Genomic DNA, 24,781 nt, shown 5'->3' with positions numbered 1-24,781 from the left:
TTATTGCACCTACTGTGTGCTTTTAAAAAATAATATATTTATTTAACAACTGATGTCTCCTATGAATTAGCCCCTATTTGAAGTGTTATTGGTATCTAAAGGGTAGAGACCAGGGTGCTGCTAAACATCCTACAATGCATAGATGTTAGTATTGTAAAGGTTGGGAAACCATGAGTTATCAGATAATAAAGAGGGAACTAGTAGAAGGTGAGGACGGTTGTAAGAGTAGTTGAAATTAACAGAACTGCACACAGGAAGACAGGTTAAATGAAAACTGTAGTGTGGATAGTTTTCTTTCTTAAGGTATAGAAAGGAGGTGATGAAAAGTAGTGAATCAGCCAGTGTTTTTACTGGTCATCATCTGCTATGGTAGGTCAAAATTGCCAAACCCCTCAATGTGTATGAAGTAGGAGTTTGGCTTTTCTAATGAGCAGATATTTACAAATGTGTATCTGAAAATGGAGAAGCATCATGCAAGAAAAATAAAATTTCGTACTGTATAGACTAATTTTTTTTAAGCAATGGGTAAGTTTATGTCCTAACCAACTAGAATTTTTCTCAGGAGCACATGGATGAAGTATGCTCCTCTCAACTTCTAACTTCAGTAAGACGCATGGTTTTGACTCTTACCCAGCAAAATGATGAGAGCAAAGAGTTTGTAAAGTTCTTTCATAAACAACTTGGAAGTATATTACAGGTAAGAGTTTATGCTTGTATGACTTACCAGTATGTACCATGTGGTTGGGATCTTCTGGTAGGGTCATTTCATGTTCTGGCATTACACAGTTTATTCAGGTAGATATCCAGTCCAGCTTCTATTTAAGATGATGTTTTAATACTTTTTAGGTTATTTATTTTCTTTGTTGATGAGCTGTGCCCTACCCCCGGCAGTTTCCCGCTATGACTTTTTCTAAAATGATGTCTTTACTAATCTGGGAAGTTTTAGAAGCCAGAAACTAGCTACTGAATGTAAAGACGTTTTAGGCTGTAACACTAACCTTAAATCATATTAAGACAGTGGTTCTCAACTGGTGGAGAATTTGCCTCCCAGGAGACATTTAGCAGTGTCTACAGACTTTTTGTTTATTACATGTCGTGTAGAAAGGGAGGGAGGGAAGAGGAGAGAGTAGGTACAGGTATCTAATGGGTAGAGATCAGACATCTTGTTAAACTTTTGGCAGGGCACAGAACAGTCCCCCACTGCAAAGAATCATCCAGCCTTAAGTGTTAGTAGTGCCAGTGTTGAGAAATCCTATGTCTCAAGCATATTTACTTATTTTTCTATTGCGATAGTTTCGTGACATGTATTGTTTCATCTTTTCATCTTTATTACAAAATTTTCTTAGGAAGCTTTTTCTTGTTTCCTATTTCTGTGTTTGAACTGGTTTTACATATAATATTATCAACTTTCTATTCACTTTTTTAAAACCTTGGACCTAATACAAATTTCTGTCACTATAATTTTCCATTTTGTTAGTATTAAGACTAAAATATAATTTCATTAATAGTTTCTAAATTGTCCTGACTCTGTTTAATATAATAGTACTCACACATAATTTATAAGGAATATAGGACATTGATAGTATTGTACATTGTAGAACTTCAACTCCATTTTAGAGTTAGGCTGAAAAAGAAATTATTTATAATGAAAATATCTTTTTATCAAGATTCATATAATCCTTCCTTTTTGCCTATTTTTGCCGTAGTTGTGGGCAGATCCCAAAGCATTAATATGAAAATAAGATTTTTTTCTAAGTCAAAGAGAATTTGACTTTTGCCCCGTGATTTTTTCCACGAGGGGGACATAAATGAAGAATAAAAGTTAATTTGCATTAATATTTTCCAGACTACTGAAAATGTTTTATGACCTAGCATTTAAATTACTGTTTTCTACATTTGTCCTTCTGAAACCTACATAAGAATTTTTTTTTTAACAAAGTACACAGTATATGTACTTCTTTCCCTAATTATATTAGATAAGGTAGTCCTTTGACAGAGGATGAGGAGCAGGCATCATAGTTGTTTGCCTGTTTTCTAAATAGCATAGTTCATATTTTTTTAAAGAAAGACAAGAGTGATTTTATAAAAAATGTATAGAATATAGCAGACTTGTATATTTCATGATTGTCAAACTAAAATAATCAAAAGTTTCAGAATCTGGTTTAAAGAAAGTTTATAGAAGCACAAGGTTTGAGGATGGCCACCTGGCAAGCACATATTTCAAAGAACGGAAATCTGTTCCAAAGTCTAGAAGTTTGGAGTTGTTAATACAGATGAAGTTTAGGAAAGCTTAACAGAAAGTCAACATTTTTCTGTATAAGGCTTAATGCATAGTTACGATGATCTGATTAGTTGAAGTGGTCTTTTTCTTTCAGAAAAGATATATTTAACATTCCTCACTGAGGATGTAACAGACACGGGGTCTTTTCTGCCATTTGGTCTGAGTTAGGTCCAAGAAAGTATCTAGGAAGGCAGTTAATCTATAACAAAAATCAGTGATTGCAATAGGATAGATCTGGCCTCTGGTCTTGTAGTGATTTACAGAACAAGAACAATGAGCAAGAGAGTTAATCTATAATCTAAGAAGCAGAATGTTGCGTGACTCTCCAAGGGCTTAACTTCCCCATTTGGCATAATGCATTCTAAGAGTCCTGAAATTTTTTTTTCTTTTACATGATCTGTATTTCAACTTGAACCAGTTTCTTCTTCCTACAGCACTTACAACTTATTATTATAGTTTGTATGTATACTCCTATGCTGTCTGGGAACTTTCCTAGTTATCTTAGCCATTTGTTTTAAGTTTCTCAATGCTTAAAAGTAATATTATTGTTTTTTCTAGGTAATTATTATCATAACTTACACGTTTTAATCATTTGTATTGTTCTGCAGTTGCAGTTTACTATGACCTTAAAAGTATTTGGTCTATCTTTGAATAGGATTCACTGGCAAAATTTTCTGGCAGAAAACTGAAAGACTGTGGAGAAGATCTTCTTGTAGAGATATCCGAAGTATTGTTTAATGAATTGGCTTTCTTCAAGCTCATGCAGGATTTGGATAATAATAGTATAACAGTTAAACAGAGATGCAAAAGGAAAATAGAAGCTGCTGGAGTGATACAGTCTTATGCCAAAGAGGTAAATAACATTCATTTTGATGCTAGGATCATTAGTACATAAATATAGTTCTTGATCATTATTAATAGCTAAAATCATATTTTACCTTGGTAAAAGTTATTTTTGGTAACAGTTAATCAAATTATAAATCAGTGATGTACTAGCCACATATGGAATCTCAGGAGTAATAGCAGTGGCTAACGATCAGGAAGGAATCCAGACAGGAGTTGATGCCAAGTGTACATGGTACATCATTGGATTATTGTCCCTTATTCGACTTTCCAAAGAGGAGAGGAAGACTGAGATCTGGTCCTTGGCCAGTTGCCTGCCATGGCTGTTGCCAGTCTCCATAGATACTCCTACTAGTGAGAATATGTAGCACCCAGAGTTCACTCACAGCCAACACACGTGCTTGTTTATCAGTTAAGGCTTTAGTTTCACATCCCTGTAGTTTTTGTTCTGTCTTGTCAAATTAGTCTTGATCACATGTGAAAATGAATGAGTTTGTTCCCCCTCAACTTGAGGTGTACCAGGAAGCTTTTTCCCTAGATCTGCACCCTTTCCTTGACCTTCTTTAATAAGAGGGAAAGGAGGTTAAGACCCAAATAGAAAGAGATGACCCTTCTTCCTTAGAATTTAAAGTAGACAAAATCAAGCTGTCTGTTTCATACTTTTCATGGTGTTTATATTCTAGATAAAAATACATTTCATAAGGCTGGGCACAGTAGCTCATGCCTATAATTCTAGAACTTTGAGAGCCCTAGGCAGGAGGATTGTTGAGCCCAGGGGTTCAAGACCAGCCTGGGCAACATAGTGAGGCCTCATCTCTACAAAAAAAAATAAAAATAAAAATTAGCCAGGTGTGGTGGTGGTGTGCGCCTGTTATCCCAGGAGACTGAGACTGAGGATTGCTTGGGCCCAGGAGGTTGAGACGGCTGCTGTGAGCGTGATTGGGAGACCCTAACTCAATAAATAAATAAACAAATAAGTAAGAAAGAAAGAAAGATAATTTCGGCTGCTGCTAAGAGCTAGAAGAAAATAAAACAACATAATGCCATAATAAGTGATTGGAAAATAATACAGCCTGTCATGATAAATGAGGAGAAGGCAGTATTCTTTCAGTCTACTTGAGATAGACAGTCTCATTGAGGCTCTTTTGAAGGAGTGAAACATGAGCTAAGAGGTGGAGCTCATCATGGAGATGAAAGAGAAGAGCAATTCCATGTGGAGAAAACTAAGCGTGAAGACTATAAGGCAGGAGAACAGAGAGAAAGCCAGGGTTGGAGGAACACATTAAGTGATGTGCTAAGAGTATTGGAGATGAGGTCGCAGAGGTGGGTAAAACCAAATTATGAGGCATTAGGAATTTTGGTAAGGGCTTTTTATTCTAAGTATGATGGAAACTTACAGGAAAATTTGAAATAGAGGAATGACATAATCTCATGTATAATTTAAAAGATTTGTCTGGATACCATATTGAACTGGGATTGTGAGTGAGTAGAGATGGAAGTAAGAATACCAGTTGTAAAGCTGTTGGAATAGTCTCAGATGAAATGATAAGCTTAATGTCTTACATTGGTGTACAACAACAAATACATTTTTATAATTAAGTTAATAAGGCATCCTAATGGTTTAGATGTGGATAATGAAAGTAAGCAAAGGCTGGTTCCTAATTTTCTGGCTTGTGCATCTAGGTGAATGAAGTGTCATTTACTGACATTGCAAAGACTAGGGAAGGATGGGTTTGGATAGAAGGGAATCAAGATTTTGTTTTTGACTTAGTAAGTTTGAGACACCTCTTACATATCCAAGGAATAGTCAGGTCTGCAGTGTTGCTTTTTGCTTTGTTAATTTAAAATATTTAAATAAAAGAGTTGAACTTGCATTTTTAAAGAAGCATTTAGCTCTTTGGATGATGGTCAAACAGCGTATCAGTTTTCAAAGTTTACTGAATACCTCAGTATATTACTAAATTCTGTTTAATTGATTTGCTTTATAGGCCAAAAGGATTCTTGAAGGAGATCATGGCTCACCTGCTGGAGAGATTGATGATGAAGACAAAGTATGTGTTAATTTAATTTTTGCCTAAAAATAATGTGTATAAAACAAAATATTAAATAATTTAAACAGTTTTACCTTAATGTTTCAGACCAGACTATCTTGCCAAGTGTCCCTTCTTTTGATACATTTTTAAAAAAAACAAAACTAGACTCAAAAAATGTCTCTTTGTATCTTTTATTAGGTAATAACTATTATTAATTTTTATGATATATCTCATACCTTTTAAAAATGTACTTTAGGGAATTAATTACTCAAATTTATTTGTGTCTAGGACAAGGATGAGACTGAAACAGTTAAGCAGACTCAAACATCCGAGGTGTATGATGGTGAAGGTCCCAAAAATGTGAGATCTGATATTTCTGATCAAGAGGAAGATGAAGAAAATGAAGGGTGTCCAGTGTCTATTAGTAAGTGTAAAGACTCTGTACTATGTATGCTTATGCAGTAGCTCTTTGTAGATCATTCATTGAAACAGTTTGGTGGAGTGTAACGAGTATAGAATTAAGTGTCAAATAAATCTTATTTAGAATTTCACTGTGACCCTGACTAAATTACTTGTTGACCTTTCTGCACCACGTTTTTCTAGTACTTAATGTTTTTTTAGATTTAAGTTATTGAACGTAGGCCCGGCACAGTGACTCAAACCTGTAATCCCAGCACTTTGGGAGGCCAAGGTGAGCGGATTGCCTGAGCCCGCGTTTCGAGACCAGCCTGGGCAACTTGGTGATACCTCATCTCTACAATAAGTCAAAAAATTAACCAGGCACGGTAGCGCATGCCTGTAGTTCCAGCTACTTGGAAGGCACAAGGCAGAAGGTTTGCTTGAGCCCAGCAGGTTGACGCTGGGGTGGCTGTGAACATGCCACTACACTCCAGCCTGGGCGACAGAATAAAACTCCAACTCAAAAAAAAAAGATATCAAATGTAGAGCACCTGTTGATGCAGGAATGTATTAAATGATAGCTATTGTTAAGATTAAGTACTGAAATTAAAAAAAAATTATTTATTAATCAACTTAGATTTGTCTAAAGCTGAAACTCAGGCTTTAACTAATTATGGGAGTGGAGAAGATGAGAATGAGGATGAAGAAGTAGAAGAATTTGAAGAGGGTCCTGTGGATGTCCAGACATCACTTCAAGCTAACACTGAAATTACAGAAGAAAATGAACACGATGATCAGGTATTCCATTGTAGACTGACATGCTTCCTTCCACCTGTGTTATTTTAACTACTGAAAGCAGATTCTTCTGAAAAATGTTAAAATTTACAGCTTTCCTGTTCTCATTTTCATGAATACAAGCCTCATTAATATGCTTATTAAAATATGAAACATTTTGATGTGCAGCAGTGTTTAACTTTAAAGCACTTTAATCTTTTATTGGTTTTTTTTTTTTTGTAGCAAGTCTTTTTTGTTGTTGTTGTTTGTTTGTTTTTTTTGAGTTGGAGTCTCACTCTGTCACCCAGACTGGAGTGCAGTGGCCGCTCCCTGCTGGTCTCTGGCGATCCTTCCGCCTCATCCTTCCAAGTAGCTGGAACTAGAGGCGTGCACTACCACACTTGGCTAATTTTTTTTATTTATTGTAGAGACGAGGTCTCGCCAAGTTGCCCAGGCGGGTCTCGAATCTGCAGGCTCAGGCAGTCCACTCACCTCAGCCTCCCAAAGCACGGAATTACAGGCTGAGCCACCGAGCCCGGCTGTAACAAGTCTTAACTATGAGACTACTGTAGAGGAAGATCTGGGTTTTACTAATTTTATATTTTTCTTCTAGTCATACATGGAAATAGTATATAACAAAACGAAAATCTTTCTGTATCCTGCCTCCATCTCATCCTGCCCCAGAGGCAAAATTTTGTACAATTTCTTATGCTGTTTATCACAGTATTTCTTAATGATGTGAATGTGTGTATGTCTTCTGATTAAATATATTTAATATTTAGATATTTAGATTTAACTGAACTGTGTAAGTATTGATTGCTAAACCAGGTAAATATTGTTTATACTTAGCCTTTTACACGTCTGTATCTTATAGCTGTTTCAATGTTTTATGTATTTAATTTTCCTGGAACATACACCCAAGTCTTTGTCTTTTGCCATAACCTCAAATTCTGTTGTCATTTCTTTATCAGGTCTGTGTTCCTGGAATCTGGTCTTTTGTCTTTCTCTTTCTTAGTTTATTGCTTTATTTAGGTGTTGCACATCTTCCAGTAACTCTCTGAGAAAGAGTGCATAAATGTAAACATTTTGAGACTTTATATGTCTGAGAAAATCTTAATTCTCATCTTTTCCACTCCCATAATTGAAAGTGCTTTCCCTCAGACCTTTGGAAGCACTGCTCTTTGTCTAGTTTCCCATGTTGCTGTTGAGAAGTCTACTCCCTTTCTTAGTTCTCATCCTTTGTGTACAGTAGTCCCCCCTTATCCACAGTGTCACGTTCTGTGGTTTATTTTCCTGCGGGCAACTTCAGTGTGGAAATATTTAATGGAGAAATTCCAGAGACAGTAAGTTTTAAGATGTGTGCTGTTTTTAGTAGAATGATGAATGAAGTCTCGCACAGGCCCACTCCATCCTGCACAGGATGTGAGTCATCCCGTTGTCCAACATGTCCATACTATATACACTGCTCTCCTGTTAATCACTTAAGCCATCTAGGTTATCAGATAGACACTCTAGATATCACAGTGCTTATGTGCAAATAACCCTTATTTGACTTAATTATGGCCCCAAAAGCATAAGAGTAGTGATGCTGGCATATTGCTATATTTGTTCTGTTCTGTTATTAGTTATTGTTAATTTCTTCCTGAGCCTAATTTATAAATTAAATTTTAGTATAGATATGTATGTATAGGGAAAAACAGAGTATATATGAAGTTTGATGTGATCCATAGTTTTGGGCATTTTGGAATGTATCCCTTATGGATAAGAGAGGGACTACTGTACAGTTTATTTTCTTCCCTGCTCTAATTTTTTCCTCTGGTGTTGTGAAATTTTATAGTGATATACGTTGTTAGGGTCTTCTTTTTGTTCACTATAGTGGGTACTGGGTTTTTAAAATCTGTATCATGTCCTTTTATTTAACACATTTTCTGTATTTTTTCCACACCATTTTTTTCTCTCCTTTTGGAATTAATATTGTCAAATAGTACTAGCCCTCATTGATCTCTTCTAATTGCCTCCTCTCTTCTTATTATTTTCTATTTACTTTATCTTTTGGTTTTGCTTTCTGAGAGGTTTTCTTGACCTTAACACATCCGTGAAATTATTTTTTGTTTTCTTTGAGCTGTCATATTTTTCATTTCTGAAGACTTTTTTCCTGATTATAAGCAGTATCTTCTATTGTCTATCTAGAGGCTTTCTTCAAATGTCTGCTGAACCTTAGTTATATTAAAGAATGATATACCAAAAAGCAGGTTAGAGTTCTTTGGGGCTTCACTGTAGGGTATTTGGAGAGACAGCTGGCATTTTGATAGAAACTCCCATATCTATTGGTCATCTATTGTTACTATCTATTGGTTATTTCTTTGGGGGGGGGGGCTTAAACTCTTCCAAAAAATGGTCCTTCTATCTCTTCCTGCCAGCTTGGCTGCTGGTATATATGAAGCAAGACATGGGAATGGGGCTGAGGTCTCACACAGGCATATATAGTGGCTTTTCTGTTTTCAATATGACACGTTACCATGTCCTCACTCATGCCTTCTGTACCCTGCTCCTCTCAGTGTCTTCCAGGTCTGAGGCTCATTCGTTTAATTTCTCTATATCTCATTTTCTGTTTGTTGGAGAAGGGAAGTTAGGTGTTCACGTTTTTCTTAAACAGTTTTAAGCAACTACCACTATCCCCTTTTCATCACCAGTCACTGCCATACCATTATACTCCTTCCCAGATCTCATACTTCCAATTATGAGGTGAATCTCAGTTTTTGTTTCCTCCTCCTGCTAAAGGCATTTAGCTTTGTTCATCTTCCTCTCCTTGTGGTCACTTCCTCTCCCGTTTACTTAATGCCTATTCACACACACACACACACACACTTTGTTCATCTTCCTCTCCTTGTGGTCACTTCCTCTCCCGTTTACTTAATGCCTATTCACACATACACACACACACACACACACACACTCTCACTCTCACTCTCTCATGATGCCAAAAAAAGTATACATGTTTTAAGAAAGGAAAAAAATGGTATTTAAAATAATACTCGATATATACCAATAACAAAAGTTGAATACAAGTCACATTTGACTTCTGCATTTAGAAGAGGTGCTCAAAGTAGTTACCATCAGCAACTGGACACTTTTGATTATGGCAAACTACTATAGGACCTGTTGCTGTGAGAGGCCTTTTGCATCTTCCTTCGTACACATCAAACACAGTACTATGAGTCTCAAACTTTCCCTGAATGCATGCAGTTGTTAGGCGTGTTGGAGGTTCTGTTGCATAGTCACGCCTCCATTGTCATTTACTTCCACAATGTTCTTGAATTTCAGATACCACTGAAAATAGTCTCACACTCCTTGAACAACAACTGTGCTTCCACCATTTTCTTTGTCCTGCCTGTCACACACGCTAGCACTTATTTGACTGATGCCATTTTTTGAGCAAGCATCATAGTAAACATTGCTACCATAATTCAGTTCAGCTTCAAAAAGGAATACATAGATAACATCTCTTAAAATGTGTATAAGTTTTTTTGGAGGGGCATCCCCAGTATATATGTGTGTGTGTGTGTGTGTGTGTGTGTGTGTGTGTGTGTGTGTGTGTGTGTATCTTTCAGTTTCATTTAAGATGGAGTCTGAAAAATAGTGGAAAATGGAATCTGTGTTATTCCCATTCTCTGTATTATTTTGAGGTTGTTTAAGAAAAAAAGGAAACCTTTTTATTTAGCCATGTTGAAATTACAAAGACTTCTTGAAACACTTTTAGACGATATTTTTTTCATTTCTCTGTATAAATCTCTGACTGAAAAGATAACACACACTAGTAACCATCTCTTGGATGGCTACTAGATATTTTAGGCTTTGCTATTAAATCATTTGTTTCCTTTTTAGATTCTGCAACATGACTTTGAAAAAACAGCAGAAAACAAAAATATTCCTTTGGAACAAGAGCCCACTAGTAAAGGTAAGACATCTAAAGAAGTGCTCGATTTTAAGATTATCTATGCCCTTTATGTGCTTAAAAGCTAAAAACAAAATAAATAAAGCTGAATTTTTAGCTAATGTAATTTTGCAGGTAATTTGAACCTGATACATATTTTTCTTCTTTTATAAGTCATCTGTAGAAAACATAAGAGGGCTTTGTTTCTGCAAACAATTGTTAAAGAAAAGTTGACAAGTATTTACCTGCATGGTAAAATTCTATAAAGACCATCACTAGATACAAATGTGGGGGATTTTTTAAAAATACCATTTGTAGACCTTCTAAAAATCCAAATTCATTACAAATCAGGTAGATTTGAGGAATCTAATTCTTCAAATGTTTCAGATGATTTTGATTGACTAAATCTGAGAACCATTGAAAAGGAAAATTTCTAGTTGCTTTTCATTTTAGTCTTATATGTCTTGATTACTCTCATTCGTGCATATTGTCTTTATTTAGTGTAATAGAGAATAAGATTTTACATTTGTTGCATTACACTAATACTAAGACTTTCTTTTGGTGACAGATGACCAAGATAGTTCTCCTGTGAAACCCTGTTACCTCAATATCTTAGAAAATGAGCAACCTTTAAATAGTGCTGCTTTTAAGGACTCATCTCCTACTATTGAGTCATCTAATCAGCCTAACCCTTTGCCATTACCTTTACCTGAAATTGAAACCTTGGTGCCTAGAGTCAAAGAAGTTAAATCTGCTCAGGAAACTCCTGAAAGCTCTCTGGCTGGAAGTCCTGATACTGAATCTCCAGTGTTAGTGAATGACTATGTATGTATCATTTACATTTCCAAATATTCTTACTTTTCATTTCTGTGCATATTTATTCATTTTCAGTTTATCAGTTTCAGCATAACCCAAGTGCCATTTTGTATTTACATTTAGAACCTTTTAATTTCATATTCATACAAATTTTAAACTTGAGCCAGAAGAGTGATAGTGAATTACGATAACCAGCTCAAAACCTAAAAGCTGTTCTGTAATTTATGGTTTTGAGAACCAAAGACATGAGCTGTAGGTGACAACTTTGAGAGAATTCATGTTCATATCTGAAGAGAGATAATGATAATGAATTATACTACCCATTCTTGACTTCTCAGTTATTTAGAATATTTTATACATCTTTGATGAACTTAAAGGTTTACATTTGGGATATGAAATAAAACAATTTGGCAGCAATAGAGTCTATCTCATACAGTGAATGACAAAAAAAAAAAAAAAATACTAGTAAATCTATTAAGGTTAAAAGAAAATTAAAATGGAGACCAGGCCTGAAAAATTTCTGAGCAAAGAAGACTAAAGGTCCTAAAAATAACCTTAATCTTGCTTTATCTGCAATCATAAGTGAAACTTAACTTGGGTCATTTCTGATTAATGGTTATATTAGACAGAACTAAAGCTTAACTTAACCCTTGCCAATTATAAGCAGTCAATTAGCATATGATTATGTGACTAGGGACTTTCTAACAAGGTAACTTTAAAAAGGCAATTTTGTAATTGCAAACCAAGCAAATAATTTTTTTATTTTGCTTTTGTATTTTCCCAGTAAATGCTTGCCTCTGACATTTTGTCATTGGAACATTAAACCTTTTATGGTCTGGTGTTTCCCGATTCATGAATTTCTTCTTACTCAGATGAACTCTTTAAAATCTTACTGTGCCTCAGGTTTTTCTTTAATAGTAGGAAGTATGTAAATTTAGTTTTACTCTGGGCTTTTTGTTTCAATTAAATTTTATAGCAAACGATCCTTTAGTTATATATATTTTATATACTTCCTCTTGTCAGCAAAAATAGAAGAGATTTGTAACACAGTATTTTATCCAAGAGAATTGCTTTTAGATCTAACAGACTTATTTCATTTATAAGAATTAACATTCGTTTTCTAGTCAGGTATAGTGGCTCACATTTATAATTCCAGCACTTAGGGAGACTGAGGCAGGAAGATCTCTTGAAACCAGCAGTTGAGACCAGCCTCAGCAACATAGTGAGACTTTGTTTCTATAAAATAATTAAAAATAAGCTGAACATGGCGGCATGTGCCTATAGTCCTAACTACTCGGGAGGCTGAGGCAGGAGGATCACTTAAGCCCAGGAGTTTTGCTGTGATTCCACCACTGCAGCATGCCAACAGAGAGGGATGACAGAGCAAGACCCTGTCTCTTAAATAAAAAAAATTTCTTCTTAAAAATATATTTATAAGCTGGGCTCGGTGGCTCAGCTGTAATCCCGCGCCTTTGGGAGGCTGAGGTGAGTGGATTGCCTGAGCCCGTGGGTTCGAGACCCGCCTAGGCAGCGAAACCTCATCTCTACAATAAATCAAAAAAAACCAGCTGGGCGTGGTAGCACATGCCTGTAATTCCGGCTACTTGGAGACTGAGGCGGAGGGATCGCCGGAGCCCAGCAGATCGAGGCTGCGGTGGCCGGGAGCGGCCATTGCACTCCAGTCTGGGCGACAGAGTGAGACTCCAACTCAAAAAAAAAAAAAAAAAAAAAAAAATATATATATATATATATATATATATATATATATATATATTTATAATTACACTTTTATAATTTCTCAGGAAGGGGGCTTATAATGTTCCAAGAACATTAGAAGAAAGAGTTACTTGTCAACTGTTTGTTTGCCTTACTGCCAGTAAAATTATACATTTAAAACTCTGAAATTGCCTGTTTGGTTTATTCTTATTATCATTTGATCATTGTGTGGAGTTGCCATTTTGTATTTCGATTTAGAATCTTTTTATTTCATATTCATACAAATTTTAAATTTAAAGGGTGATTGTGAATTAAGATAACCAGCTCAAAACTTAAGTTTTGAGTTGCTGTAGAAAACATTCCACTGAAATTAAGTTAGATTATAGCAGCTCTTGAATTTGAATTTTAGGCAGGGATCTCTACTAAAGATTTTTGCGTAAGAAAGTGAAATGGTCAGAGTGATATAGTCTATGAAGATTTATCTGATGACTCTATAAGATACACTGTCAAGGAAGCTAGGTTAGGAGGCGCTGTATATAAGTATGATATGCAAACTGAATGAGAGTAGAGTGGGTGAGAAATACTGCAAAATACAAAAACCTACAAGTTTCTGCTTGGATGATTGGTAGAATTATGATACTATTAAAAATTAGAAGAGAGAATTAGGAGAAGAAAATAATGCATGTTTAAGTAAAACACAATGAGGTGACCACAAATGGGAGCTACTAAATTTATACCTCAGTTTTAGTTGAGCCTGATCAGAATTGATAAATTAAAAAGTTTGTAAATGCTTACTTACATTCTGCTGCATTCTGTAAAACATATGAAGACACGGTAATTACTTTTCACATTATTTTAGCCCACATTGTAACAACTATTTCTTCAACATGTATAAAAATGGGCCCATTTTTTTTTTTTTACAATCTGATAACTAAAAGCTTGACAGTATGTTCATAGCTATGATATGTAGCCCTTTCTGCGAATGCTGTTTTTCTAAATTATTCATAGAGCTGACTATAGAGGAAAACTAATTGATAGAACTACTGATAGGATAATCCACTTTATTGCTTGGTGTGGGTGACTTGTTTAGAGAGGTAGAGTGCATTTTCTTTCATTAAATTTATTTTACAGGAAGCAGAATCTGGTAATATTAGTCAAAAGTCTGATGAAGAAGATTTTGTGAAAGTTGAAGATTTACCACTTAAATTGACAATATATTCAGAGGTATTTGGCTCTCTTTAATTAAACTTGTTTATATATAACAAATATTGTTAAAATTAAAAATTGTATTTTTATATTTATTCTAAAGGCAGATCTAAGGAAGAAAATGGTAGAAGAAGAACAGAAAAACCATTTATCTGGTGAAATATGTGAAATGCAGACTGAAGAATTAGCTGGAAATTCTCAGACACTAAAAGAACCTGGTAAGAGTAAGCAACTTTAATCTTATTATACTGAAAAGTTATTGAAATCTTGATATAGCCATTTTATATTTTAAATATGCTACTAGTACCTGGGAGGTCTAAGGCAAATACTGGAAAGGAAACATAATTCTATGAAAATGTTAGTTCAGCTGCTTAGTTTATAAAACGTTTTCAAATAATTTTTTAATTCAAATTGTCAAAAGATTTTTTAAAATCTTCAGTTTTAGCAAAGTAATATATATACATGAATATGGTTTAAGAAAGGCCAAAAAAATTGTTGATTAATAGCAAAGATCCACTTCCTTTCATTATCAGTTTTCAGTTCCTTTGGGAGGAGATGCCTTTAACTCTAAATAATATGTTATGATTTTTCTTAATCTTTAAGTCTCTTACTTGCTCTTGGGCAAATCAGTATTTAGACCTAATTTGTCACCTCCTCTCAGTGTTTGTATTAATTTTGGTTTTTCTATTTTTTACTTGGGTTACATTTATATATATATAACAGGGTGTGCCGAAAACTATATACACATTTTAAGAGATGTTAGATATTCACCATAATCAGAAGTGTCTGGATGCTAATGGTAACCACTTTGAACACCTCTTGTAATTGCAGAAGTCAAATGTGACTTGTTTTCATTTTACTATTAAAATTTTAATACAGTTTTCTTCCTTTCTTAAAATGTGTGTACATTTTTTTGGCACCCTCTCAGTATATTTTCTAGTTTAGGTACGGTGGCTCACTTTGGCAGGCTTGAAGTGGATGGATTGCTCAAGCAATCCCAAAACCAGTCTAGGCAACATGGCACGAGCTCATCTCTCTACAAAACAAACAAACAAACAAACAAACAAACAAACAAACAAACAAACAAACAAGCAAAAGCTGAGTGTAGTGGCAGCAAGTATGTAGTCCCAGCTACTTGGGAAGCTGAGGTGGAAGGATTGCCTGAGCCCAGGAGGTCGAGGCTGCAGAAAACTGTGATTGCACCACTGTACTCCAGCCTGGGTGACCAAGTGAAACCCGACTCAATGAATAAATAATTTTTTTTTTCCAGTTTCATAAATTTTGGTCATTATCTCTTTACTGCTCCTCCCCCATTTTCTTTCAGGTTCTCTGTTCAGTTTTATCCATATTCTTATATTATTAGGGTTAAAGTATACACACTTATATTTTGGCTATGTAACTATAATAATTAAATCTTCTATACTTTTTCTGAGGATGATTCTATATAAATATCATCCATTGTAGAGCCAAGTAATAGTCCCAGATTTCCTTCTTTGTGGGTCTAATAACACAACTGCTAGGACACTCAGATAATGTTTCTTGCATCAAGATCGAAGGACTTTCTTTTTGTTATTCTCTGTTAATTCACCAATTGATTAGAATCATATATAATATTTTATTGTTTTTCTTTTTCCTGGAAATGGGGTGAAGAGAAGGTCAGATCATTCAGATACAAAACCTTCAGTTCATGTTCCAGTTTTCAGCCCAGTTCTGCCCGTTAGAATATGGTACCCCTTCTCAGATGCATCCTCTCCAAGTGTCTCTAGGCTGTTGCTTCCTCCACTGTCCTTCAGTATGCCTCCATCTGCTGTGAGCATTCTGGTAACTTGTTGATATTGGCTGTTCTCTGTTTTCTCACAACCACTCTTCTTTTGCTGGTCTAGATTTATTCCTTTTTTAAAGTTTTTTTTTTCTAGATTTTTTAGAGAGAATGCAAATATCTGCTCAGTCTGCCATATTGAAACAAATTCTGCCTATTCTTTTTTACTGTTACTGTTAGGGAATTGTTTTAGCAAGCCAAATTAGCTTTTTCTGTATGATAACCTTATATTAAAAGTAAAAGCTTTAATGGCAGAGAACAATGTTAAAGTGAATTATAGTAAATCAATAAGTAATTTTTAAGGCATTAATTATTATTCTGTTTTTCAGAAACAGTGGGAGCCCAAAGTATATGAGATGTCTTCAGAAGCTCATCTAACTCTCTCTTTACATAGTCAATGCATATATGAAAATGTACTAAATAAACATCTGTTTTGATCTGTATAAAAATGTAAATTAGTTTGACACTGCATTTTTGATAGGTGTGCTATTTTCTGCCCATGGTAGTTTAAAACATCAAAAACTGAATCCTGCACAGATTCAAGCCTTGATACACTGTGGGGTTTTTTTTTTTCCCTTCTTTTTTTGCTCTTGTTTTTTGGCCCATTGTGATGTTTGGTAACAAATTTAAAATGTAATTTTAAATAAAGTTTGGACTTATCTGTAAAGTATCTTTCTTGGAAATTACAGTGAATTCTATACAGCAAGTCAGTATCCTATATGATTTTAGACTATTCAGATAAGAGCAGAGGTAAAGAGTTAGAGAAATATATTATTTATTTTAAAACCCAGCCATTAGGCCAGTGTTCCAAATAATGCCAGTGATGCTGCTATTGGGTTTAATGTTCTTTTAGGTACCTTCAGGTCCTTATTTCTGTATAAGAAAAGGGCAGGTTAGAATGGTATCCAGGATACCTGTGAAGCTATTGTAGAATGTATATTAATAATCCCTTGAAATTGAATAATAAGTTTAGAACATACATCTTTATTACCTAGAACTTACATCATCTGTTAGATAAATATTTTCCAGAATTTCATATCCTGTCTATATTGCCTCAGTCTAAAAGTTTTTTTAAAAAAGCTTTATATAATTAGGGAGTATTTCTGCACAGAGAAGTAACAATTGTGATTAGTTTTAAGTGAAAAACCAAACTTTTTCAAGGAGGAATAAATAGAACTAAATTTATATAACAGAACAGTAATATTCTGTATGCCTTCAGACAAACTTGCCTTTTGATATGGTAATTTAAGACCAAAGTACAGCAGTTGCTTTTGTGTGTAGTGAGGGAGAAACAGGTTCACAGGAGAAGTATTGAAAATTTATGTGACTTCTTCATCACTAAGGAAACTTTCAAAAGTGGTTTACTTTTTTATCCTAAATTTTTCATACACCCAGTAAGGCTTCCAAGAGTCAGTTTACTATGAATAAGGCAACCTTATAGACTCTTCCATGAATAAAATAAGAATTAGTTCCAGGTAGTCTTTTAGCTTGTTGACAATTGACTAAAACACCCCATAACAAGAGAACTTGATGGGTATTACTTTAGAATTCTTATTTGCTTAATATCTTGGTGTAAAACTGTAATGTCCAATCAGGGAGTATTAAATAAGGATTTTCCTGTGAGGGCATTCACTATATTGCTACTTAATTTAAATGATGTAAAACATACATCTTCAACTTTAATAAAACCTGCTCAAAAAACTACCAATTCAGAATCAGGACATCTTATCCAGCTGGCCTTACTTCAGGGCAATTGGAACAAAAACATATGCAAATTCAAAGTTTGTATTTTCCAGATTTTAAATGAGGAAGAGGAATTTCACTTTGGTACTTAAACCAAGCCTTACATATTGCAGCTGGTCTCTCTCTCTCTCTCTCTTTGTATGCATATTAAGATAGAAACAGTGGAAAAATTGTATTTATATCTTATTTATTACCATAGTACCTATGAATCTTATCAAACTTGCTTATTTGACTTGTGTTATAGCTGCTGTTATCCAGTTTTTCTATTTTAGTATTTAGTTTTAAAATGCCTAGGGCTTAAGAGCAGATAACTTATTTAACTTCTTTTCCCTAGTTACTGTTGCTGAAGGGTTAGGGATAATCCTGTTTTTCTTTTAAGTTAAAATTTTGGTTAGAGATAGAGGGGAACAAAGGTAAAAATGAGTGATGGAGAGAGAACCTTATGCAGGTTGAAATAATGCCTAAAATAATGAGCTAGCCAGATTGTGGAGGTATTCTTTGTATTTTGTAACTCACTTTGGGTAAATGCTTTTTCACTATTAATAAATGTATATCCTATATACAATCCTGAATTGTATTTTCATTTAAGTTGACGTATTTATTAATGCTTTAGAATTTATTCCAGAATTATGACATACCAGTTTTAAATGTTAAAAAAAAAAATCAGGACATGAAAATGACATACCAAGTAGCCAGAAAGATTGGTTCAACTTCAGACCATTTTTCCTAACAGTGAACATATACACTATTATTTCTTAGTCATTTTATATACTGTTCTAAGATATTAGGTATGGTATGATAAAAGGATATGGTATGATCAAAATCAGTGTGGTCAAAGGAAGAAATGACAGAGACTTGGAAGAAAGAAGTTTATTACACTCAAAGGTTCCAGAGAGGGAGTCACCACATAGCACATAGGATCAGAGTGTAAAGCACCACATTTTGATCAGGTGGCATAAGACTGAGCAAGGAGAAAGCCTACCCAGAGCCTTTCCTTGGGAAGGGCAAGGCAGGGCAGAGTAAACAGTTTAAGATGGACTGATTTGAATAATTCTAGAGGGCTTTGGGCTATAGGAATGGTCTCTGATTGCCTAGTACCTTGCCCTGGAATGATTTAGGGCAGGGGAAGTACTAGCTTGGTGTGTGAGAATTAGGTAAGGAGGTCATTAGGGCTATATAGACTTGGGATTGGTTGGTTTGTATGTGAAAGGTCTGCTCCTGGAGGAGCCCTTTGCTAACTCTAAGAGGGTCAACCCTGTGAAGGGTGGTCCCTCTCTTACCAGCAGGCTTTTTAAGATGTCAAAACGCCATAAGATACAGATAATTAAAAACATGATTCATATGTATCCTATGGAGAGAATATTGTCATATTTACTTAAAAATAGACTGATATTCCTTTTTTACTTTTCTTTAATATAAACAGCTTATTTGTCGGAGATCTGGATTTCACTAATTTCACAATACAAATATAGTTGCCCAGTCATCTGGACTGGAAAAGCCAGCATTTCCTGTTGTGCTTATACAACTCTAATTGTTACTCTAACATATCCTGTTTTACATGTCTGGTTTTTTCCTTAGATTCACTGGTGTCATTGGCTGGCTCATTTTCTGAAAATTTAAGGAACAGGAAGAAGCTCTGCGTGCCTGTGCATATACATGCGCACACATGTACATTGAGTATCCCTAATCTGAAATGCTCCAAGATCCAAACCTTTGAGATTGCTGACATGATGCTCAAAGGAAAGGCTCATTGGAGCATTTGAGATTTTCATATTAGGAATGCTCATATTTTTTTTTTTCCTAATTACCCTACCAGTTACTTCACCTTTACAAAGTTAGAAATAGTCATAACAAAAGATATTTTGGGCCAGCAATTTAGAGAGCTGTTGACTTGGTTATTTTGAAAACTAATCACAGCATAAAGTGTCTGTGCAACAGTTCTGTTATATCTCTTTTTTTTTTTTTTTTGAGTTGGAGTCTCACTCTGTCGCCCAGACTGGAGTGCAGTGGCCGCTCACCGCAGCCTCGACCTGCTGGGCTCCGGCGATCCTTCCGCATCAGCCTTCCGAGTAGCCGGAATTACAGGCATGCGCTACCACGCCCGGCGGTTTTTTTTTTTTATTTATTGTAGAGATGCGGTCTCGCTGCCCAGGCAGGTCTCGAACCCGCGGGCTCAGGCAATCCACTCACCTCAGCCTCCCAAAGGCGCGGGATTACAGGCTGTGCCTGTTATATCTCTTTTGCATATTAAATGTATTCCTTGCATAAAGACTTAAGTCTTGTTTTCATAAGTTATTTATTCCCTACATATAGATGTAACAAATCACGTGATTAATTTTAAGCAAGTCATGTAGTTACAAATATTTTGCTAGAAAACCTCACATTTAACAAACAATCTTTAGAGTATAGCTGCCAGCTTAAGTCTTTCTGTTGATCAAGTGGCATCACAAAAAAGCTGTGAAAGATATAAAGTGCTATAGCAATTCACAGTAGTAATATGAACTTTACTTTTAGTAAGACTTCGGACACATCCATTTAAGAGTTATCCCATTCTCATTGCTATTTACAAAAATTTTAACTCATCAGTATGACCATCACCTATTGTCTCACAATTGTATTCAGAATTTTCCTAGACTGAGAAAAGGCATGTATTATTCTATCAAATGAAGTAGTGTTCATGAAAATTTTTTGAATATAAGTGCTGTACAGATGTAAGGATATATCCATGTTGGAGGGAAAAAAAGCTAAGATTTTTCTCAAACTTAGACCATTAGTACAGGCTGAGTATTTCTTATTCAAAATACTTTCAGATTTTTGAATTTTTTTTCAGATTTTGGAATATTCACATTATAGCAGAATATTCACATTTGGGCATCCCAAATCCAGAATCTGAAATGCTCCAATGAGCATTTCCTTTGAGCATCATGTGAATACTCAAAAAGTTTTGGATTTTGGAACATTTAAGACTTGGGGATTTGGGATATTCAACCTGTGGAGAAGTTTTACTTACTTTTCAATATTTTAATCAGCATGTTTTTAAAATCAATTTCCAAGACAGAGTTTTTAAAAAATACTGATTTTCTACCAGAACCCATGGTTGTGTCCACATGTTCTTTGAGAACATATTCTGGCTATATATTCTTTTTGTGGATTTTCTTAGGTAAGGACACAGAATCTAAAGAGCCTTTGTTATAACAAATCTTAGAGGTGTAATTTTCTCAAAATGTTAGTTTTACAATCTCATACTTCTAGTCCCTCTTAATACTTCCAACCTTCCAAATATGTTTAAGACAGAGGTAGAAGAATAATGAATTTTAAGTTGCAAAAGTGGTATTTTAAATAGCTTTTTGGATTACAATTTTCAAATTTACTTTGAATTCTGTCACATAAGAATGCCTCTTTCTTTTTTGTCCCACCCTGTGTTTCTCTGTATTCCACCATCACAATTGTCAGATATGTATTATATAGGTATCTAAAAGATAAATTGCTTATAACTTTTTTTGTGGTTCATCATAGAATCATATTGTATTTGAGTATAATTTCTGATAGCAAAAATAAGGCATATTTTAGCAGTAAATGCTTTTTATCAAAGAAATATATAAATTTCCACTCATAATTTTGAAACTTATTCTTGTAATTTCAGTGATCTGTCTAGATTTTCATATAGAAAAATCCTGTACTCTCCAGAAGGATTGTCAGTATTCAAAAGTTCAATGTATGTAACACTATATAATTTAGCTGTTTCAATGTTAACAATCACGTGTGCATTAGATATACACTAGAACACTTTTGTTTTTAACCCCAAATTCCTTCACAGGCAATATTTGAACAATATTTTAATAATAGGATTACTGTGGCATTTGGAAACATACTATGCAAAAAACCATACTGATAATGCTGTTGAACTCTCAGTTCCTCATTTTCCTACCTGCAAAATGAAGGAAGAGTTATCCTAGATCCAAGGATTGATTCTTTTAGTATTTTCAAAGGAATATTTATGAAAAGAGTTAAAAATGAGAATTAGTGAATAAGCAGTTGTACAAATAATTATTGGTGTTTATTATTAATGCCCCAGTGAATAAGAAAGTGTTTTTTTTAAACTACCATGTTTCTTCATTTTGTAACAAAATTGGGATTAAATTATAAGGATCCAAGTGACCCCAAGTTATGTCAGTTGTTTTGTGATTTGGGAGGCTTCTGGACCTCTCAGCATGGTGGCACAGCCTGAAAAACAACAACAAAATAAAAACAGACTTACTTTCTGTTACTCAATAGAGGACAGCACAGAAGAAGGGTGCTACTACTATGGACTAAGTTTTTCTTCCCACTCCTGCTAGACTTTGAAAAACCAAAGTCAAATATAGTCTATTCCCCAACTTTAAATGTTAACTGAGTGATATTTTAAATTAGTCTTCCAACCTCAGCATACTTCTATATGGTAAGATTCAAGAAATTCACATGGATGGAAGCATGTTAAGGTTTGGAGAGATATTGGCATGCCCTAGGACTTAATCTTTAGATCTCTCCATTAAGCATTTGTTACTCTGGTGACAAATATGTGATGAAAAATCATTTGTAGTCTGCCTACTTTAAAACTTCTATGTCAAGTCAAATTCCCTCAGTACCCCCAAACTTAAGTTTTCCATTTGGATATATGTTTCTCAATCTTAATGTGTCTAAAATGGACCTGTCTGGTTGCCCCAAATCTGATCTTTCTAGTCTCCCCATCTTAATAAGTGGCAGTTCCTCCTCCTAATTTCTCAGGACAAACACTTGATTACTTTCTGTGGCTCACCTTTTTCCCAAATCCTGCATCTGACCCTTCAGTAGTTTTGGTCAGCTCTACCTTTAAAATGTAAATAGACTCTGACCAACTCTTATTACCTCTTCCACTGCCATCTTTATTCAAGCCACCCTTCTTGCCTTGATTTGTAGTAGCCTCCTAATGGTCCTACCTCTTCCTTGGCTTCCCGTAGTCTAGTCTTAGGATAGCAGCCAGAGTGATACTATTCAGAAGATGTCATTTGCTTTCTATCTTACTCAAAATACAAGCAAAAGTATCTTTACAAGGCCCTATAGGACCAATTCTCTACCTCTTCCTCATTTCTCATTTTTCCCTTATTCGCTCAACTCTAGTCACACTGACCTCTTTGCTGTCCAGACTTGCCAGGCAACATCGCGTGCAGGGCCTTTGCCTTTGCTGTTGCCTCTACCTCAAATTCCTTTCCTCACATTTTTATGACACATTTAATGAGATCTATTTATGCAACCTAAAATTACAACTCCCTACAATGTATTTTACCTTCTTGCCCTTGATTTATTTTTCTCTGTATTATCCACAATTGACACTGTATACTTTATCATCTGTCTGCCTTCCACACTCTCAATTAGACTGTTGTTCATTGTGGTATCCAGTCTTCAGAGCACTTCCTGGGTTGTAGATGGTGTTCGGTATCTATTGAATAAATGAGTAAATTTTCTGAGTATTTCAAAGGGAGGATCAAGGTCTTCAGTATGTTTTTACTAAAGAACTGGGCGTCTTATTTAGCTATGACAAATTGATTCTTACCAACTTAACAGTTTTGAAAAGAACAGTGGAAAATTCCTGTAATGGTATATTTCAGGAAGAAAAGTTTCAGCTGAGGAAAATGCAAATATATACTTATTGTTCCTTTTTGAATCTACTGATAGTCATTCACTTACTAATATGATTTGAAATTAACAATTTAAATTTAGAATGCAGTTAATTCAATGATATGAGATAGAGATTTTAAAAATAATCATCAGAAACCCTTTTAAAAGACTGCATTTTAAATCAAATTTAAGAATATCTACTAAGAGTTTCTGGAAAGAGACCTCTGTTCTCATTTTCCATGAAAATATCTATAAAAATTTGTATCACCTGTAGTTTGGCAATATGTACTAAAAATTTTCAAGACATAGTCTTTGATACAGCAATTTAATTTCTAGAAATTTATCCTAACAATAAAAAATTTAAGTTCTAAGAATTTTTTATGTATTCTGGACAATAGTTTTTTTGTCATATATATGTATTGCAAATATTTTCTCCCAGTTTGTGGCTTGCATTTTCACTTCTTTTGAAGATCAGAAGATGTGAATTATAAATTATAAATTTTTAATGATTGGTACTTTTTGTGTCCTAAGAAATCTTTACCTATGCCAAGATCATTGAAGTTTTGTTACTGTTTTCTTTTAGAAATTTTATGGTTTTAGCATTTACATTTAGGTCTGCCATCTATTTTAAGTAATTTTTTTGGTATGATGTGATGTAAGGATCAAGGTTTGTTTTCCTCCTATATAGAAATCCAGTGCTAGCCTCATTTGTTCTAAGTCTGGAATCTATTACGTTCCATTGATTTATATGTCTGTTCTTATATCAGTATTACACCGTCTTGACTACTGTAACTTTATAGTAAGTCTTGAAGTTAAGGAATGTAGGTCCTCTAACTTTGTTCTCAAAAATTTTTGGCATAGATGCCCTTACATTTCCACGTTTTGCATTTCCAGTTTTACAGCTGACTTCTCAGCTTCATAAACCAAAAAACTGCTAGAATTTTCATTAGAATTGCATTGAGCTTATAGATCAATTTGGAAGACATGTAAATGTAAACAGTATTAGGTTATCTGGTCCATGAACATTATATAGCTTTCCCTTCATTTAGGTCTCCTTTTGTCTAGATACAGAAATTTAGTTTAGCATTTTTTTCTTTTAGCACAATGACAATGACATTTCAGTATCTTCTGGCCCATACGGTTTTTTGGCAAGAAGTCTGCTTCATTTCTCTTCTCTGTGTAATGTATCTTCTATCTGGCTGCTTTCAAGTTTTGTTCTTTATCCCTGATTTTCAGCAGTTTAATTATGATATACTTCTGTATGTGTGTATCATATTTGGGGTTCATTGAGCTTATGTGAGTTTCTAGTTTCCATCAAATTTGCCTCACATCCTTCAGTTATTCTCTGTCACAATATTTTCTCCCCCCCCATCGTTGTCACCATCTGAAACTATTATGATCAGTGTATTCTATTCACATTTGATCGTCTCTCCATGTTAAGGGTAAAACCTATGTCTGCCTTGTTCAACACTGTCTTCAGCAACCAAACAGAGCCTTGTGCAGATTTGGTGCTCAAAGTTGGTATTTGTCAGCTTTGTTTTACTGCTTGCCTACAACTCAATTGCTTTGACTAAGCACGATAT

General features: G+C 34.7%; 1 protein-coding gene across 1 annotated transcript in view; it reads left to right on the top strand.

Moving 5' to 3' along the window:
- Positions 1-18,129, top strand: part of PCM1 (pericentriolar material 1) — a 97,541-nt gene extending 79,412 nt beyond the window's left edge. Inside the window, exons 32-41 of the mRNA XM_021713831.1 lie at positions 551-697; positions 2,937-3,134; positions 5,113-5,175; positions 5,446-5,581; positions 6,194-6,354; positions 10,216-10,288; positions 10,833-11,089; positions 13,928-14,020; positions 14,106-14,220; positions 16,151-18,129. Coding sequence (XP_021569506.1) covers positions 551-697; positions 2,937-3,134; positions 5,113-5,175; positions 5,446-5,581; positions 6,194-6,354; positions 10,216-10,288; positions 10,833-11,089; positions 13,928-14,020; positions 14,106-14,220; positions 16,151-16,176 — 1,269 coding nt within the window. The 3' untranslated portion in view covers positions 16,177-18,129. The remainder of the gene's footprint in view (positions 1-550; positions 698-2,936; positions 3,135-5,112; positions 5,176-5,445; positions 5,582-6,193; positions 6,355-10,215; positions 10,289-10,832; positions 11,090-13,927; positions 14,021-14,105; positions 14,221-16,150) is intronic.
- The last annotated feature ends 6,652 nt before the right edge of the window (positions 18,130-24,781 follow it).

The sequence above is a fragment of the Carlito syrichta genome, unplaced genomic scaffold (assembly GCF_000164805.1).
Source record: "Carlito syrichta isolate Samal-C Ts95f unplaced genomic scaffold, Tarsius_syrichta-2.0.1 Scaffold304757, whole genome shotgun sequence".
NCBI classification, from domain to species: Eukaryota; Metazoa; Chordata; class Mammalia; order Primates; family Tarsiidae; genus Carlito; species Carlito syrichta.
The sequence above is the reverse complement of the archived record's forward strand: the minus strand, read 5'-3'. Positions and strand labels throughout refer to the sequence as shown.